At 41.4% G+C, this 21,093-nt stretch overlaps 1 protein-coding gene across 1 annotated transcript in view; it reads left to right on the top strand.

Annotated features, from left to right (window-relative positions):
- MAN1A1 (mannosidase alpha class 1A member 1) overlaps window positions 1–21,093 on the top strand; it is a 194,024-nt gene that overhangs the window by 154,247 nt on the left and 18,684 nt on the right. The window contains exon 8 of the mRNA XM_006027485.3: window positions 1,748–1,863. Coding sequence (XP_006027547.1) covers window positions 1,748–1,863 — 116 coding nt within the window. The remainder of the gene's footprint in view (window positions 1–1,747; window positions 1,864–21,093) is intronic.

The raw sequence follows: 21,093 nt of genomic DNA, 5'->3' as shown, positions 1-21,093 counted from the left end.
CACTAGCAGTGCTGTAACTCTGAAGGACATTGCTGGATCAAGGCCATTGTTCCTGTAAATTCATTTAGTCCTTGTTATTTTGACAGTAAACTGACAGTGATTTGCTGCAGCATGCGTCAATTGGATTTGTCTCTTGCAATAATGTATATAATAACAGGGCTTATTATTGATGAGATTGTGCTTGTGCTATTTAGTTTGCAAATGTCAGGAGTTTCTATGGTAATTTATTTAGGAAACCATAAAGGTCATTTAAATGCTGCTACTTGGAGATCAGCCTTCCATCATGGAAAATGCATTCATTTTTTAAGAAGCTTTTTTTTCCTTTTGGAACATGAACAAAAATTAAAATGTTTTTACAAGAAAATTTTAAAAACTCTTCATAATCCTGTCTCACCTTCACGTATTTGTTCAGGATGGAATAGAAGGAAATGTTTTAGAGATCTAAACTAGATGTTGTACGTCCCAAGGTAGCAGCGAGAAAATATTTTGGTGAAAAAGCTGTGGCAATAAAGCTTTAATGGCAGTAAAAATAGTTTCTGCATTTACCTGATTTCCTAGTGCATAAGGTGAGCAATTCTGTGAAAGCACCCCATGAGAGGAATAGTAGAGAGATGTTAAAAAATCCCAGATTTATTGTTGAACTTTATCCAGAAGAAAGGAAAACTTTGCGGTTACAATCCAGGTATAGGAGTCCAGGACCATGGGCTTTATATCCTCCTGTGCCACGGACTCTCAGTTGGTGTCCTGCTTTCCCTCTCTGTGAAAACAGTTTAAAACATTGACATTTGTTAAGGTACTTTGAAATCCTCTCATTGAAGGTGTTCAGAAAATGCTAATATTAATAATAATGATTAGTAGAGAGCACTAATTGTCAAAAAGGAAACCCTTAACACTCCAGATCTAAAAGTGCCACTGGTGGTAGTGAAGGGAACATAAAGAGAAACTTGAGTCATATTTGTAATATTTTAAATATTTAATAAGTAGGAATATATTGCGCTTCTATGATGGCCTACTAAAAACTTGACAGTCACTTTAGGTACTTAGGTAAGGGGATAACCCTGCTGGAGTCGTCAGTAGCTTTATTCATATGAACAGTCCCATTGTCACTAAGAGGAGTGAAGTTTAGTTGTGTTGCATTATGTAACTCTAAATATTTTAGTTAGACAACTGAGAACTACTGGGACTTGTGCTTAAGTGTATTTAAAAGTTCCACCACAGAACAACTTAAATATAATCCATGTTGTTGATGTTAAAAGATGACTTGAGGAAATAGAGCACTACTGAAAAAAAATTAGATGAGGATGCCAACAGGATACAGTGGGGAAAAACTCAGTCAGAAATGGGTTTTTTACCAACTTTTTACATTTAAAAATAATTACAGTACAATATAGTTATACAACTCCTATCTATTTCAGACTGGAAGAACTAATGGAGACTTCATTTTTAAAATTTCGTTACCATGGACTTTAGTGGCACTCTGTATAAATTATAGTAAAGCTGCTTTCTCCCACCGTGTTATGTCACCATACAGGTTTAAAGACCAACCATTTATTTTACAAATATTTTCGTATGCATCATAAATTAAGAGTTTTTCCTGAGGTGTAAGGCTGTCTGTCTGTCACAGGATTTACTGCTGGGAGGCAAATTTAAGCATTTTAATCTATCACAGGTTCAAACTGTAATTATATTTTATTGCCCAGATCAAACCTGGAATTGTTTTTTTTAATTCCTTTTCCTCCTTTTTCAGATCATGTCTCCATTGGAGGGCTTGGAGACAGTTTTTATGAGTATTTGCTCAAGGCATGGCTGATGTCAGACAAGACAGATGAAGAAGGCAAGAAAATGTATTATGATGCTGTTCAGGTAAATGAGATATTTAAATCTTCCTTGCCATAATAATCTAATCTGTAACTTTCCTAAAGAAACAGGCTCTAGGGAGAATGTGCAGGATTTATGTCTTTGCTATCACAGTGAATACATTTAAAAGAAATAGTGTTAGAAGAATTGCTTATTAACTATAATTGAGAACAATGACTTTCTGGTGTGGGAGGAGAAAAGAACCTAAAACTAAAATAAAATTATTTAAAATAATTAAAATCATCACACACATTGTAAACATGGGAATAGAATGTACTTTAGTATGTGATTTTTTTTTTTAGACAGTTTTTTCTTCAAGCAATGTCAACTGCAATTCCATTTTTTTTCGCAGTGACATAAATTAGATACTTTTTTCCATTTGCCTTACATTCATTGCAGAGGGAATTCCTCTGCAATGAATTTTATCATTCAGTACCTAAAACAGATTATATCAACTGCTACAGTATTTTGAGTGCAATCATAATAGTGGGTCAGGATGTAATTAGGGCCCCTCTACACATGTAGGTAACGGTACCATGGGATCGAACACAGGATCCACACAATCGTGCCTCTTGCCGTGCCGCACATGCATGGCAGGAGGTGCAATTGTGGGATTGTGCATTAGATCCCACTACACCATATTGTCAGTGCAGAGGGAGCCCGACTAGTGCAGTATTGGTTCTTGTGGCTTAGTTAGGATCTGAAAGTAAAGTCATATACTCTTGCCCAAAAATATGTGGGGAAAGATGCATTCTGGCCACTGACGAGGATACAAAGATTCCTGAACATCTTGAGGATGATAAGAAATCAGTCTGAGGGTTCAGTTCTTTCTCAGTTTGTCTAGGCTTCTCTTGGCCTGACAGCTTCATATCCATGGATTCTGGATTGAGCATAAGCCATGTTTTTTGTACCTGAGTTCTGATTTGCTTTCAGACGCTGCAGGAAAGGGAGACAACTTTTCCTTTGCTGGATACTGAAACAGGGCTGTGTGTAATGATGAAACTATAATCCATAGTACCTTTTGCTTACCCCAGCAAGCCTTACCTACCAACAAGGCCTAGTTATTAAAGAAAACTTTTACCAATCATGATGATATATTTAAAGCAACACATTTATAAAAGCAACACTTTTATTGCAGAACAAATAGGGGTTTTCTTTGGTTTAGTTTAAACCCTTTCTTAAGGAATGTCAGTTAAGCTACAAAAGGCTGCTGCCTTTTTCAGTAAGTGTGTCCACACAGCATTGTAACTCTCCAGCCATTGGTTTAAGCTTAAATGTAAGTAGGCCTGGATTTGCTTTGCTAAATAGACAAGGCCTAGGGATTCAGGTGAATGTGCCTCTACAGAGGAGAATGCCAGCAAAAACAGGATACCGTGCAACATAAACTCTTACTGTGCAACATAAACTCTACATGGCTTTTGCGGTACCTCAATCTGAGCAGTTTGCAGTGCCACAAACTACACACAGCACACATGCACCCATTGCACTGCTAATTAGAAACACCGTGGCAGGGGTTTGACACTGGGATCTCTTTAGCTACTGGCCAGGCTTCAAACATCTGGATCGCTGCCACAGGAAGCCCCCAGGACCCCAGGTAAGGTTGCTAGGGTCCCAGCCTCCCTTACCCAATGTGGGACAGTTTGCCCTGCACCAACCCCACATGCAGGGGCACGTTCACTAGCAAAAAGCAGTAGCACAGATTTGTGCCACTGCTATTTTTTGCCATGGCAGCCGCACGACCCTGCACATGGGAATGCACCTTTAAGAGCTAAACCAGTTCTTCTCTGTTAGATATTTAGGTGGGCACAGTGTGAGCCATTGCTGTCATTAAATCTGACGCCACTAACACAGATGGGGGTTTTTTCACCTTTGTAATAAGATTTATATCTAAGATATAATATCCGTCATGTTTTGTCAATAATATCTTTTTGATTGTCCAGCAGAATTAGAGACAGTGGTAGTGAGTGAGCTTGTTAGTGTCAAATGATCACTAAGTGGCATTCTCTTCCCTATGTGGTCATCTAAGTGTCCGGATTAAGTTATCTACTTGGTGTTTTTGATAATCTTAAGTGCCAAAAATGCCACCTACACACGTTAGAATTCTAATACTGGGTCCATAACCCACACACACAGACAGTTATGCACAACTAAGTATTTGTGCAGACTAGCATGTGCAGTAATAGCTGAGGCCAATACACACTCCTTGTGGACCCCTTAGAAGCCTGAAACTGGAGTCAATTAAAGCCTATGACTACCAGACTTAGATATGGGAGGGGATGGGTCTCTCTCTCCTCTACCTCTTCCCCTCCCCCAACCACCAACTCAGTAGCTAGGGTAATCCTTGCCCACAGGAGATATGCTCTTTAGGAAAAAGATGGGAGATTGGTCTCTCCTTCTCCCTTTCTCTCTCCTGGCAGTGCTTATGCTCAGTTTGCACATGTATGTAGATGACCAAATCTGAATGCTTAGATGATCAGGAAAGAATACAATTCCTCCATAAGATAACAATGAATAATCTTCTCCTTGTGATTACCTTGTCAGTTAGAATGAGCTTCTTAGTGTAGGTGTTGCTATAGTTTTATTGTTGCAACTTCCAGGTATTTCCAGGCCACCACTGCAGGTTCAAGCACACTAGATATGTAGCTACATGTGCAATTAAGGGGACTCAATAAAATCTAGAGCTATTTCAACTGGAGTCATCTGCTCCCAGGTACAACATCTTCACATGTCCTCAGTACACCAGCAGCTGGGGCAGAGCAGCCCTGGGCTGGCAGCAAGCCTGGAGGGTCAGCCCTGGGCTCCAGGTGGCAGGATTGGGCAGCAGAGGGGCTAGCTGGGACACGAGACTGCTGAAGTGTGGAGCCGTGTGGCAGGCAGCCCCTGCATTTTAGCATCCTCATGTCCCAGCCAGCCCCTGTCACCATCCACACGTGTAGAGTAACTGTGTCAGCAGAATAACTGCGCTGTAAGATAATACTGTCCCTGACAGCCCTATCCTGTGGCGGAGTTAGTTAATTTACTGCACCCTGATACCAGCACACATGTAGATAGCGAAGTTTTACTATGGAATTAATTAATCATCTCCACAGTAAAGTGCACATGTAGATGCACCCACTGTGAGCGAAAACTAGGATAGCTTTATTCACTATCGGTCTGGGTAATCAAGCTGACTGACAGAAGGGATAGGCGGAAGGGTACATACATCCAAAGTCTCTCAAAATCAGGCATATTTTATACATACGTTATTCCTTAAGTAATTCCATCACAAGCTGATACACATTAGACTGCATAGATTCATTTTCTGATCATACATTTGCTGTCTAGTTAAAATATTGATTGCACAATAGGCATGCATCTCTCAATACCTAAATGGCTTTTACGTTTTGATACTTTATGAATGGAATGTGTTTGTTATGCTCCTGACTCATCCTGCTGGGTACCAACTCGACCAGACACAAATTGCTTTCATAGATTTCATAGACATCAGGGCTGGAAGGGACCTCGGAAGATCGAGTCCAGCCCCCCGCCCAAAGGGCAGGAAGTCAGCTGGGGTCATAGGATCCCAGCAAGGTAAGTATCCAGTTTCATCTTGAAGGTGTTCAATGAAGGCGCTTGAACTACCTCCGGTGGCAGGCTGTTCCAGACCTTGGGGGCTCGGACAGTAAAGAAGTTCTTCCTTATGTCCAGCCTGAAACGATCTTGAAGTAGTTTGTGACCATTCGACCTCGTCATCCCTTGGGGCGCTCTGGTGAACAAACGTTCCCCCAGATGCTGGTGGTCACCCCTGATAAACTTATAGGTGGCCATCAGATCACCCCTGAGCCTGCGCTTTTTCAGGCTAAAGAGCCCCAGGGCTCTCAGCCTGTCATCGTAGGGTCTGCTTCCCTGACCTCTGATCATGCACGTGGCTCTTCTCTGGACTCTCTCAAGCTTCTCCACATCCTTTTTGAATTGTGGAGCCCAAAACTGGACACAGTACTCCAGCTGCGGCCTCACTAAGGCCGAGTACAGGGGGAGAATGACGTCCCGGGATTTGCTTGAGAGCAAAAATAAAAATGTTTGTGCACTCCCTGCTCCTCCATTGCAGAAATCTATTTTAATCCGTTTTTAAAAACACACTTATTCTCTAAAGCAATTGGCTCCAAAATGTGGTACCTCTACTTTTGCTATTTACACACTCTCCTTTTTCATCCCTAAAGCTATTTCTTTCGGATTTGGGGGTTCCCAGTTCCTGTCATCTTGCTTTAGTTCAATCTATTCTAGATGGAGCTTTACCTGACGATTGCCTAAAAACGAGGCGCTGAACGCCGCTGCTTAGCGGCGTTCCTGTCAGAGAGTGCATTTTGCACGGGTTCTGTGATTTGGATTGACATACCACTTGTTTCTGTATAAATATGAACTCGCCATTTTCTCAACCTCCTGAAACCCTCAATATTTTGGATCTTGGAAATGGCCCGTCTCCTTATATGGTACTGGAGCAGCCGCTAAAGTTAGAGAGAGAGTTTTGCTAAAAGCTCTTTCCATTCTGGTGTTAGAAAGGAAAAAGGAGAATTGGCAATTGGGAAATTCAAGTGCAACTGCTTTCTCCGCTTGGTTCAGTAGAGGCAGAGTTGCTTGCTGGCATTCAGAACTCACTCTCTATTCTCCAAATAGTTTTGAAAAATAACAGGGTTCAGAAGGATGCCAAGGTGGGCTAAGTGGAGAAACGTGAATGTAGTGGGTAGGGTGCGTGAGAAAGTCTGTTACTAGAAATGGATTTACCCTGATCTTGCAAGCTGCTCTGCAAGGGGGGATTCCTGCCCTGCAGGAAATCAATGGGGTCTGTGGGATGGAAGGGACAACCCAGCTTTTGGCATATTTTCCATACTCTATGGACCCCTGGATTTGCAGTTTAGTACATCTACACAAACAGCCATCTATCTTATTCTCATCCTTCTAGAACCACATGAAGGCTGTCACTCCAGCTCATATGTTATTCAGAGTTAATTCAGTGTCTGCAATTTTAGTCACTATATATGGATAACTATAGGAAGCTGAGTGGGGCTCACTCCGCTACATACTGTACAAATGTTGTCAGACACAGTCTATTATGTCCAAGTATTGTGTCCACATTTTGCAATAGTTTTAAAAAAAGCAGGCAGTAGTTTCCTATTCTTTTGGGCTCACAGCATGTTGTCTGCTGCAAATCTCTATTCACGTTCTTACAGGATAACACAGTGGTGTCACATTCATCATTAAATGAATTAACCGTTAACCCTATATTTACACTCCTGCTATAAACAGAAGCTTAATTTGCTGCACTGACAGTCGGTTGCGTGCCATTTGTATCTTTTCTGTGCTATTTGGTATTTATATAGCACTCAAAAGTCACTAAATGCTTTACATATTAAAAAATACAAGTCCCCATCTGGAAGGGTTTTCCACCTTATAGCTCAATTCTGTATATTCGTGTACTTCTCATAGGCGTTCTGGAAACAGAGGTCTTGCTGAATTAGTTCTTAGGCAGCATTACATATATAGATAATTCCTAATTATGCTATATAACACCAACACCAAGCCCCTCTTTTCAACCATCACAGAATGAAAAGGAGCATTCCTACTTCGGCAGATGACAAAACAAAGCAGAGCAAAACAAATACACATTTTCCAGGGCAGATTTCACAATTGCAGTATTCCAGCTGAGCAACAGCTGGTTGGAAGAACAAAGCTGAATTCTTTTAGGGTATTCATTCGTGACATTCCCAAAAAGGAAGCAAGACAGATGAGGGAGAGATACAGCTCTTTACAGTACCTTGGCTCATCTTCAAGTGGCACTCCACTCTGCATCGGAAAAGAATTGCACCTTGTGTGCAAGAACAAGTGCGATCTTCTTTAGTAATGCTAGGAACCCACCATGCTCAGAGCTGTATCGGAGAGAGAACCAGGATGCTCTGCGTTCAGGCCCAAAGATTTGCCTGTGTCAGCAGTGGGTCACGCTGGACTTTTCTATGGGGCTATTCAAACCTTCCTGGCTGTGGCCTAGCAAGCTGCTGAGGTCATGCAGGCCTGATCCACCTTTGCTGACAGGCAGAAAACACAGACACTCATCACTCTGACTGTAGCACTGCCCAGTGTAGGAGGGTAGCAAAGCCGTCCTTGAGAGAGTGGAAAACAGCACAACTTTGAATACACACTGCTACCCTCTCTTTTGCCTTTGCCCCTGCCTTGGTATAACAAAGAACATTTAAAAAAACCCTTACATTACCATATGCAATTTAAAAAAATCTTGTAGCACTCTTAATTCTCAGTTATTTTTCATAGTCCCCCCGTCCCCCAACGGGCTTAGTTTAAAGCCCGGTGGAGCAGGTCAGCCAGTCTGGCTGAGAAGAGCCTCCTCCCTAGGGGAGAGAGGTGGAGGCCATCTCTTCCCAGCAGCTCGCTGCCTCTCTCGCCAAAGAGCGGGCTGTGGTCATGAAAGCCAAAGCCTTCCTGACGACACCAGCGCTGCAGTCTTTGGTTGACACATAGATCCTCCTGTCCCTTCTCAGCCCATAGCCTGAGACTGGGAGGATCGACGAGAACACTACCTGTGCCCCCAGACCCTTAAGCCCCGCTCCCAAATCCCTGTAGCGCCTCATGACCTGGCTGGGAGTGCTCCGAGCAGTGTCATTGGTGCCCCCATGAATAAGGAGCATGGGATAGTGGTCTGTGGGTTTAAGGAGCTTTGGGATCCTCTCCATAATGTCCCGGATGCGGGCCCCCGGGAAGCAGCAGACTTGCCGGGCTAAGGGGTCGGGGTGGCAGATTGGCCCCTCAGTCCCCCTCAGGAGGGAGTCTCCCACAACATTCTTTGCTACTTAATTATTTTAGGGAAGCCTTGTGCATGAGCTAGTAGAATTGCATTTTGATACATCAAGACTTCCTCTCTACTGCTTGGCTCAGCAATTCAGCCATTATCTAAATTTTAGGAACTTTCAGAAGTTAGCCCTTTCTAGCTAAGCAGAGACTTCTAATATAATCAACATTTTTCTTTTACTCCCTGTTGCCTTACAGTACTCTTAAGGGCATGTCAGCACTGTAGCTGGAGGTGTTATGTACCTGAGCTAGCTTTAATCTGGCTGTCTAAGAGTACCAGTAGCAGTGAATGGTATCATCAGTTTCAGCACATGTTGTACAAGAACTGCCCAGGACTACCTGTGGGTAGTCAGGTCTCACTGAGCTTCATACTGCTGTGGCTTCACCACTGTTGATTCCTGAACTGCTTAAGTGAAAACTAGCTTAACATATCTGAATGTTACACATACTATCATCATACCTCCCACTTCAGGTGTAGACTTATCCTAAGAGACTTATGCCTCTACTTCACATGTGTGGAAATGAATTTTCTCCAGTACTTTCAAAATCTGTGAAGGTAATAAAAAAATTTCAGGGATGTATCCTGCCCAACAAGCACCAACATTTATTTTAGTTCTTTTGCAAGTTGCAACTCCTCATTCATTATGGTTTGCTGTCCAGCATCTTAAAAAGAAAGATTTCCATAAAGAGTAGTGGGAAAAAAATCCACTAATTTAGGATCTAGAAAGAAACATTTTGCTGATATTTTATTTTTCTCTTCCATCCAGTGACTTTTATGTTAAAAACAGAAGCATGTTTTATCCTTTAGAAATGTGCTAGTTTAATTGCAAATTGCTTTTTTATCAAAGCCAGAGGAAAACAATAGCTAAAATATTTAACATCTATATTTTTAGTGTAAAGTTTATTTGGCTGTTATGATTAAGATATATTTTTGGCTGACCCTGTTTAATGAAGATTTAGTTTATTTGTAACAGGCATAAAGATAAACAAGAGGTGTCCTCATTTTAATTACCAGGACATTATCTAAAAGTGTTTATAAAGCAATCACAGAAAGATTCATAAAACTTGGAATCAACATATAGGAGACAAGTGAATATATTTTTAAACATGGTTTTCCTTTCCCCATTATAAATCAGCAGTGTGTGTGTGTGTGTGTGTGTGTGTGTGTGTATGTATATATTGCCCCTTTTCCAGGTTATCCTTTGGATATGAAAATGAATCCCAAACAACCCATGTCTTTAATTGGTAATGTACATGAATAAAAATAACCCCTCAAAATATTTTCCTGTCAAATATTTGACTCTTATCTGCATCAAGATGCAGACTCTTATCTGCATCAACCAGTCACCATATAAAGTAACAAAGTAACAGTTTATATATAAATGCACTACTCTAACTATTCTATTTTAGGTTAATTTTATTTGATATGTAAGGGGCAGCTTAGTAGTTCAGTTACAGCAGTTGTCCTATTGTCATTTGTTACATAGTAACAGAGAAATGGAAGGGACATCCTGGGTCATTATGAATAGTCTCCTAACAGAACAGGCAACACCCTTACATAATCCCCTTTGTAAAGGAATAATGTTCTATCTCAGACTTGGTTAAGTTTTTTGACCCTACCCAGGGCTGTCCAACTTTCAAGAGTCTAAGGGCCATGCATCCCACAAGCTGCACCAGGTGTTTGTGGGGCTTCAGGGTCCCAATCCTGCATGTCCTAGGAATAGGATTCAGTCAGTCTGTCTAAATTTGAAAAATAGTGGAGCATATCACCTAGTATAAACATCTAGAGCAGGGGTTTTGAACCTTTTTTAAGGAGTGTACACCTTGTGGGTACACTTCTGGTGGAGCGGGAGTGGGGGGCTAGCAGCGGCCAGATGCAGCGGTGGGGGGTGGGGCGCTTGTATGTGGCAACGCAAATTGGTGGATGGCAGCAGCAACCACAGCATGCGAGTTCCCTCACCCCCATGTCCAGGTGGTGCCTGTGTGGTCTGCAGAGGTGAGCCGCTGCCTTCATCCTCCCCCCCCCCCCCCCCCCCCCCGGCCCTGTTCCTGGGAGGCAGTAGCGCAGCAGGGAGGGTGACAATGCTCCACCCCTGCCTGCCTGCACGTACTCCCTAGGCCCTTTCCAAGTACGCCTGGGGGTAAACGTACCCCCAACTGACAACCCCTGATCTAGAGGATAACAAGATGGATGGCACTGTAGATGAGGGAAGCAGTAGAAGGGATACTCCCCAATTTTAATAAGGTTTTTGATTAATTCTCCCCTAATAGTTTCAAGTAATCAAAGGAAAGATGTTTTAAAGGAAAAGCCTATAAATTGAGGGCATAACTGGTTAGATAATCATGCTCAAAGGGTAGTCACCAATAGCTCAGGGTCAAATTAGGAGAACATATCAAGTGGAGCTTCTATTACCATTGACTATTTTTGTAAAAGCCTTAGAGACTAACTGAATGTATGCTTAGTAAATGTCCTATTACTCAAATTTGGTTGAACTAGCAGAAACTATAGAGTATAAGATTAGCAATCCAAATGCTGTATTACATTGGAAAATAGTCTGAAATTCACTATACTCTGGAAGACACAATCAAATGCACAAATACAAGATGGAGAATGACTGGCTTGGCTGTGGTACTGGGGTTTATAGTGTCTGAGAGACTGAATATGAATCTTCAGTACAATACTGCTGCCAAAATAGTAAAATCTAAGAGCATACTAGGATGTATTAACTGAATCGTCATATACAAGACCAGAAAGCAATTCTTCTACTTTGTTCAGCATTGAGAGGCCTCACCTGGAATACTGCTTCTAGTTGTGAGCATCACACTTCTTGAAAAATCAGGAAAAACTGGAATAAGTCCAAAGGAAACCAACAAAATTTAGTCAGGACACTTGAGAAAAATTGGAAGAATTGGGGTTATTTAGTGAGAAGAAAAGAAGACTGAGGAAAAGTTTGAAAGCAGTCTTCAAATACAAAAAGGATTATTAAAAGAGGGTGGTGATCAATTGCCCTCTCTATTCACAGGACTGGAGGTAGCAGGCTTAAAATGCAACAAGGGGGAATTTAGAAGCAGGATGGTCCTGTCTAGAGTAGATGGTTGGATTAGATGGCCTCCTGAAATGCCTTCCAGCCTATTTTTCCTATTTTCAAAATAATGTAAGAAATCATTTCTGAAACTTCTTTGATCAAAATATTGTTGTAAAATATATTTTATTTCTATAAAATACTTTTATGATTATTCCTTGAGGACATTATTAGTGAAATCTTGAGGATAAATGATGGTCTACAGGTGAAATTACTTTACAAATTAGGCTGAAATTATATTTTTCTAGTTCAGTGTAGAATAAGGATTTAGCATGTCAGTGTTGCCAACTCTTAAAAATATTTGGTGTTTTGTTAATTTAAAACTTCAGCCTCTGGAGATGAGCTGAGACAGTAGCCTTTCAATAAAAAAAAAAAGGTTATTTTATAGTCCTCGTGTTTGTTGGAAGAAAGCTTGAAGGTACAGACCAAGTCCACCCCACAAAACCTTACAAAGCCAGAAGGTGAATATAAATAATTCTTTCATCTAGTGCTTTTTACTTTGGGGGAAAGAAAAACCAGACGTGTTCTATACACACAGTTTTCCCACAGTTCTGCGGTGAGGCTAGATTGATGAAGTTGGTGATGAAAATATTATAGTACTTTCTCATAGACATCCTGAAATCTAGGAGGATTAAGTGCAGCTCCATGGTCTGAATACCTAGGCCTAAAACAGATGTTGTTTTTGTTTTAGCATCAACAGTGTTGTTTTTGTTGCAGCTTCAGTTGCTTCATTAGCTGACAGAGACATTGTCCATTGTTCCTCAGGGTTGAGCTGCTGCCATTCCTGGGGCTTCAGGGGCTTGATCATGCAGGACAGCTGCAAACATGAGAATCCCATGCCTCCTGCCTACAAAAGCATACTCTGGGAATCACCTAGCTGGGGATTCCCCAAGTGCATGCATCAAACAGCAGTATCCCAACTCAGGCCACATCTTCAAATGAGGGAACCTGGGCAGGTGTTTGTGAAGCTTTAAGGACCCAATCCTGCATGCCCTAGGAATGGGAATTCCTGGTATGCACAGGATCAGGCCACTGAAACCCTGGGAACACCTGTGTAAGGTAGCTGGAGAATGTGGGCAACTGAGCTTCCTGTGCTCTCCCACCCATAAAGCAAACAAATGTCTGCTGCAAAAAAATAGCACAAATTGATACCACTTATTGTCATGGCCACAATTTTTGGCATTTGTGTCATAACAAGGAACATGGACATCTGTTTGTTTGGCTTTTGTGACAGCACAAAGGTGATGTCTGTTTCCAGCCCTAGACACTTATGCTGGCAACAAACAAACTGCCTGTATGGCTAAGTACAGACGGACAGAGCCAAAGGTTGAATCGATTCAATCTTCACAAGTTAGTGTAAACTACATAGATTGAGCCAATAAGCAAATGAACAGACATTCACTTTTGATTCTGGAAATGCAGCCACATGTCTTCAGTGGCCCAGGCCAGAAGCCAGGGAATGCTAGAGCACACCTCCCTGCTCAGCTGCAAGGAGGATTGCAGGGAAGATGCAAAGCATCCTGGGATGCTGGGGGATTGTGAGTTAACTTGAATCTGGAGGGAATCTAGGACAGAAGTTCAATAAACTGATTTCATCTAAATCGATTAAGTCTTATACGACATCCACCTAGGTTTATCTTAAACTGGTTTCAGCCATTTTGAATGTGGTTTATGTGCACTGAACTTCTAGGTTAGGGACAGACATTCAAAAAGCCTGAGCCTGCAAAAATTGAATCAATTCAGGTTAGTGTAAGCTGGCTAGGCTGAACTAGTTTGTAACCATACAGACATCCCCTCTGGACTGAGGAAATGCAAGCACATGCTGCAGTGGCTCAGGCTAGAAGCCAGGGGGCACTAGAGCAGCTTTCCCTTCTCTTCCACAGTGTTGAGTTGAGGGGGGTGATGGCCAGGCCCTGGCAGGATGCTCTGATTAGAGAGGGGGGTAGCATTTATCAGACCATCTGCAAAACAAAAGCTTGTCTCATTAGTTCAAGCTCTTTTTAAACAACTTTTTCCAAGGAAGTAGTGGAGGGACATTACCACCTGCCTGTTGATTCGCTCCAAACAGTCCTAAGCAGATACTGTCCTGTCTGCCTTTGTCCTGTTTGCCTTACACAGGCACCTCTCAGCATTAGCTAGCATCCCACATGCTGGCTATGTCTGTGCTGTGGGAGAGAGGAGGGAGGGATTCCTGCTTGACAGCAAGTGGTGAAGTGGTGTTGAGGCAGGGGAAAGTCAGGCAGATACTGCTGTGCCTACAGTCTCTGCCAGAGCTGCAGCTAGGGAGCAGAGGGATGGGGCCAGCCCTGCTCTAGAGCTTAGAGCCCAGCCCAGGGCTATAAAGCATCTGGGATGCTAGGGGGCTCTGGTTTAAGTTAAACCAGGAAGGGGTCTAGGATAGATATTGCATAAATTGGTTTGACCCAAATCAGTTAAATCTGATACTACATTCAACCGGGTTTGTCTCAAACCAGTTTATGTGCACTGAATGTCTGTTCTGTTACAGATTTAAACCAGTTTCTGATCACTTAAACTGGTTTATGTGTAACATCTGTCCCTAGCCCTGTTGTGTTACAGACTTGAACTAGTTTCCAATCACTTATACCAGTTTGTGTAATTTCTGTCCCAATACTATAGGTTTATATGTTTTTGCCAGACTTCTGTGACAAGAGACATCATTGTGGAAAGACAGGGTGAAATCTATGGAAAATCTTACTAAAGAAGATAAAAACTATTTTTCTACTTCAATAGTCAATATCTTTTCCCCCCACTGCATTTGTACTAAAGGTCTCAAGTGCTAGTGTTAGGTCTAATGATATCTCACATTTTCAGTTTTTCCCAACTGAACCATCTCCCTTTCTGAACAGTCATATTGATTGATAATGATCTCCTGGCTGCCAGGATGAGGTGCAGGTAAGCAACTTGCATCAAGGACAAAGCCATTAGTACTCCATAGATCAGTGAGCAGCAGGTGATAGTACACCAGCTGAACACAACTAATTCTCTCCCAAAAGGTTAATTTAGCAAAAGGTTGTCAGTGCCGATGTATGTTTTATGTGAAATAACTCTTTACATACCCTTATTCTCTAAAGATGCATTGTCTGTCATGTCATGTGCCATTAAGAGTGTTAGCAAGGGTGCTAATACATTTATTAAGCTTCTCCCTGATGGCATTTCTCTTCTGGGCAGCTACAAGGGCTCTACTGAAAAATGTAAGTGAATTTTCAGACAAAAATAAATTGTCTGTTTTCCCCAGCAAGCATAACAAGTCTTCTGTGCTTATCTCTCTGTTCATTAAAAGACGATGTATAGTCATAATAGTTAAATGCCTGTCAGCACTTCCATTATAAACTCCTATACAACTCAGCTATAAAAATCCGCATTTCACTTCAGCTCAAGCTTATTATATGGTATATGATATAAAAAAAGAAACAGAAGCAATAAGTACCCACAAGTTTCAGGAAATGTTTGTTATGTATTTGCTATTAAAAAATAAAAATAAGTAATGTCACTAATCTAAGGATGTGTTTAGACTTCATTTGAAAAAAAACAAAAGAAACCTTAATAAGTGGTTAGGATCCAGTATTTAATCAGATACAGAACATTTAACTTGATTTCTTTAAAAAAAACAAAACTGGAATTTTGTATTCCAGCCTTAGCAATATAGTTCTTAGAAAAGAGTTGTACATGACTTTTGCAAGTGACAGTTGTGTCTCCATAGAGTTCAGGGTGAGTTCAGTCTTGAATTTTAAGCATGAATAAAATGTTCTGTTAGGTATCAAGGATGAAATTATCGACCACAAAATTAGAGCCCTAGTTTTTCACAAATGAAAAATTATTCTTCGGTATATTTGGCATGTAAAATGTTCTCTTTCAATCAAATAATTGTCCTGGTTCAGATGGTTGGTATGTCCCTTTTTCAGTGGGACCAAAGCCGCAGGCTGTCCTTAGCAAACATGACATCACTTCCTTCCAGGTTTCTCCTTGAAACAAAAAAAACAAAAACAAAAAGTCAGTTTCCTTCCCATCAGAAGTAATAGGCTTACTTTATTTAGTTTAATTGAGAACCATGTGAGATGAAATAAGGCAATTCTTTGCACTTCTGAAAAAAAGATTACTCTTCAGCATTTGCTGACAGATTTACTGTCAGTTATGAAGAGTAACAGTAAAATTGCTATTAATCTATTCTTTTTCAAAAGCCACCCATAGCACCACGACAACTGAAGGGGGAAGGTGGGAGAGGGAGGCTCAGGCTGGTTATATATGTGAAGGAACATGTAAAAGCTACAAGGGAAAATTCAGTATATACATGCAAAAAAAAACCAACCTGGGGTATATCATCTGACTGCTTTGTACTGCCAAACAATGTAAAATGACAGTTTGACCTGACCTGAGTACCCCCGCCACTTTGTGCTACTTCAGAGGAGCTAAAAAGCAGCCAAAATGAACTGGGGGATCTGGCTGTAAATGTTAATATTAAAAAGGAAAGATTTAGAAAAGATCTTCCTTCAAACCATTAGAGAGATTGTGTTGGTAGTATTCCCTCTTGATTTTTCATTTGATTTTCATGTATGAACTTTCAACAATTTAAGAAAACCAGAAAATTCCCAGGAGGGAAATTACATTAAAATAGAGTGATGGCTTGAGAGTACTTATTAGTAATTTAGTGAAAAGAAACCTTACATAGATCTAATTGCCCACAAAACAAGCATTACAAACCTAGTAAATTCAGCAATAAGTCTGTATTAAAAGAAATCTAAATATGTTGAGGTGTGGAGGTATACAGAGAAGACCATTAAAAAAAATTGTCTCTGTTTGTAGTGACACCAGAAGGAAAAGAATTATTTGTCTTTAAAAAAGGGGTGTAATCAAGGACAACAAGCATAACAATGCATAATTGTAATTGTATGGTTAGTATATAACATCCCTGAAGAGCAAAACTACACTTTGTATGCATGCATGGTGAAGTAGCTATCTGGCTACATTCCATTTCCTGGATTTTCTATTTATGAATGTTACATTATTACCTTTTAGGAATATTATTTTACCTGGTTTTCATGGTTTATATTGAAACTAGACACCTTTGCAGTATACCAAAAAAAAAAGACTCTACTGTTTTGTGTGACATGCAAGTGACCGTGTTATCTACCATTATATTACCTTTGGGTATACATTTAATAAGAGTTTGTAGAGTAGATGTCAACAGATGTATTCCTCATGTTGATTGTTGACAGAGGTAAACTATTCAGCTCCTGCCACAAATTTGAAAGCACAAGGATTTCTCTCCTACTGTCCAAAAACTTAAGTCTGAGTATAAGGGAAGAGATGATGTAGATTGTAGAGTAGTGCTTCCCAGACTTGTTTCCTCAGCATGACCCATTTATGAACTCATTTCCCCAGCATGGCCCCTCACTCCCAACCTCCAATCCCCCACAATCCCAGGTGCTCTTCATTCCCCACCCACAGCTCCTTGCCACCTCCCAGCAGTGCTGGAGCCCCGGTTACCACCAGTGAGAAGAGGCAGCTGCCCAGCTCAGAGTTTAGAGCCCAGCTCTCTCCGCCCCCCATCCCTTCTCCCCCATGGGCAGCATTGTCAGACCTGAGCCCATGGGAAGGATACAGGTTGCCTGCTGCAGGCTTGGGTCTCCCTGCCCTCTGCCCTCCCCCTGTGGGGGCCATGGCCCAGTGGGTAGGACCCAGTCCAGGAGGGAGGGAGCGCTGCACTGCACCTCCAGGGCTGCCAAGCTGAGGTGCCCCCTGCTCACCTGGCAGCAGCGTGGGCACAACTCCACACCACCGCTGCTGCCATGTCTCAGCTTGGCAACTATAGTGATGTGGCACTCCTGCCCACAATTGGTTCCATCCACTGTGCCGCAGAGGTGGCTTCTGCCTGGACTTGGTCCAGCCTGGCTGAAACCTCACACCCTGCTGTGGACACAAGAAATCTCAGGGGCACATTTATCGTGGCCCCATCCACTGATGTTGCAACCTCATTTGGGGTTGCAGCTCACAATGTGGGAATCATTGTTGTAGAGGTAACAGACAGAGGAGAAACCTCAGTTACCATCCTAAGTTAGTGCTACAGCATATGATTTTCCTCTTCCACTAAAATTATGCTGAACTCAAGGTTGGGGAAGAGCCCTGCAAGTGACCCCGTAGGAGGAGATATGTAGGCGGAGTTGTCCATTTTTTCATAGTAGGTTTCTAGCTCCTATGCTTGCAGAAGCCAGCTCAAAACTGAAGCAAGTGTAGCTTGTTGGTTTAGAGACCAGAAAGTAAATGAAAAAAGCTCAACATTTAGCATTATAAAAAATCTATATTATAATTTGGGAACCTTATCTGTGAGACTTGAAGCCTTGTCTTTGGCAGTGCTGCAGGTTCCAAGGTTGGGTTTTGTTGGTTTTTTTGTGCCATTGACCAATACAAATCTCACACACATGCACACAAAATCTAGTTTTTGCAACTCCTGTATGGCCCATAAATGGGAAGTAATCACACAAGTCTTGGCACCACAGCCAGGCACATGCCTTACTTTTTATATTAGTGATTTGATAAGAATGACACCAGAAATAACACAAAGTGCACTTAAATCAGAATCCAAAATACAAAAGGGAATAATGTTATTTCTAATTACTGCTTGAGAGCTATTATGCCTGCTGAGGAGGAGGGATAATTTCATGCATAATGAATAAAGGATAACTGGCTGAAGGGCATTGTCACAGGTTAGGCGATGAAGAAAGTAAGTACCTTTAGTATTGAATAAAAACACAAAAATTACCCACAATACAATATCAGCTATAAAAGTTAACTGAACTATATGATTATGCAAGTGCATTCTAACTCATGGCCATCTTAGGTTTATTCACATTAATAATATTTATTTGAATTGGTGTGGTAAAATCTGTATATCCTGATTTGGTCACTTTTCCTTCTAATCCCTCTTCTTACTGCCACAGCCCTACATCAGCTGTCTCTTTTTTTTCTTATACTGATCACAGGTAGCATCTGCAGTTTACTCCCTTTAGAATTATGCATTCCAGCCACTTCTTCCTTGCAATGTTTTAAATTGCTCTGCCTCCAAGTTTCGCATTAGAAAAATATGGCTATTGTTCTCTAAAATGTGTTTCTGTGATCTTAAAAAAATCTAATTATTTCAGAAAAAATCTCTACCATTTCTTAACAGTTACCCATCAAAATATATTTCAGCTAATTAAACACTTACTTCCTCATGCTCTTTTTTCACTGATATGACATTTTGCCTCATAAAGAGGGTATTCCATTTTTGAGCAGTAAAATAATACATCTCTCAATATTGATAAATATGAAACTACCTGATCCACGGGTGGTGAAATTTAGTGGTGTAATTCTGAGATAAAAATATTTCTTGGAGTTAAGGTTGAAATAAATGCCATGTGTATTATTTTTTTTAAATATGTTGAAAAACTTCCAACTAAAAAGATCTCCATTACTGTCCTACTCAGTCTCTATAACACATTTAACTGTCTATATTCCAGTCCAAAATGTGAACAACTAATTTGCAAAATATTAATAACATCTTCCACATAACTGGTACCGTCTAGATGCTAATCATTCTTCAGTTCCACAGTGAACAGCATCTTTTTCCTATTCTCCTGTCCCTTGCCTTGCCTATACAAAAAAAGGCAGGGCACTTTACTGCATTCTGTTTCTCTCTCATACTCAAAAATATTGCCTTCCATGTATACGTTCATTATCTAACCCTGTCCTAACCAACAAATCTAATACATGCAACAATGCTTTCTGGTCTGATGACTCTTAACATTTATAGAACTAGCTCTAGGGGTAAAAAAGTATGTTTTGATATGATAGTTGTGCCTGTAGAGACTTTAAAAGTGCACATCTTTGTATGGTATTTAAGTAGGTTGTCAGCTATGAAAATTCATGCCTTTATAAACCAGCTAGTCTAGGTGCCCCACTACCCTACCTTTTGCCTGACTTCAGACTGACATGGCTAATCATCTGTGACCTTCTTATGGGTTTCTTTATATCCTGATACTTGCTATGGGATATTGTAGCTACACTAAATTTCATATCATTGATACTGTGTCCTCTCTTATAATAACCGTTTTTAAATGGTGAAGCCTTAGAGCAGGTGTGTCAGGCTCACCCTGGGCTAGATCTGGACCACAGGGCCATACTAGGGTGGCAGCATGGATTGGGGGCTGGGCAGCAGCATGGGTCCAGGAGCATGCAACTGCATGGAGCCACATTTAGGCAGTGCGGAGCTGGGGGCATGCCATAGCAAAGAGCCAGGGAGATGCAGTAATGGAGAGTTTTGGTTGGGAGATGGAGCCAGGGGTGTGCAGGAGCACAGACATAGACAGAACTATGAGCAGCAGACTCCCAGCTCTGCACTGCTGACTAAACACAGCTTCATGCTGCTCTTGTCCAGAGCTCCGCATCACCACACACCTTGGCTCTACACTGCTTGAAAATAGCTTTATCCCACTTCATAACCTTGGCTCTACACTGCTTGAAAATAGCTTTTTCCCCCTTCATCCCCTCAGCTTTATACTGCTGCCTGGTGGTGCAGAGCTCTGGCCAGTCTGTAGTGCCAAGGGCATACAGCAAAGCAAAGTTGAGGTCATGCATTTCCAGTAACCCACTGGACTACTGGTGGGCCAGATCTGGCCCGAGGGCTGTATGTTTGACACCCCTGCTGCAGCATAACCAGTGGGTCATCTTTGCCTTGGCAGGGTCAGAACAGTAGAGATGAGGAGGGAGTTATTGGTGAAGAGGGACCAGTTACTGGGTGGCAAAGACTATCCTCAAGATGTTGAGTGGGTAATGTACTGGGAGGGCAGGGTGTTTCAGAAAGCAGAATTGTCTGACTGGCAGAAAAGGATCTGTGAAGAGGTATGCAAAGTTTTAGCAGCAGCTTGCTTAGCAGCCTTTCTATGAGGACCAACTTACTCTTCACCCGGAAAAGGCCTTGGCAGTTTTGATGGTGCATGAAACAGCATCACATTGATATTTGCTGCTCTTTTGCCTGTTTAGTTTGCATGATGTATTTAATTAAGGTCATTGTCATTCAAGCACCAATTGAAGGCTGTAGCCTCCACAGGGTTCCTCATGCAGCCTCAGTCAACTAGAAACTGTAAATGTCATGAATCTTCAGTTTTGAGCTAGCTTCTGGAACCCAACCTTTTTTTTTTTTAAGCTTATGTATCTTGTAAACTCTGTAGACATCCTCTCATTACTAACAATTTCTGAAGGCCGCGTATTGAAGCTCTTGTCACTAATCCTGAAAAATTGTGTTCATAATTTGTGTTTACAAATA

This window comes from Alligator sinensis, unplaced genomic scaffold, assembly GCF_000455745.1.
Source record: "Alligator sinensis unplaced genomic scaffold, ASM45574v1 scaffold496_1, whole genome shotgun sequence".
NCBI lineage: Eukaryota > Metazoa > Chordata > Crocodylia > Alligatoridae > Alligator > Alligator sinensis.
Note: the sequence above shows the minus strand (reverse complement) of the source record. Positions and strands in the feature narration are given on the sequence as shown.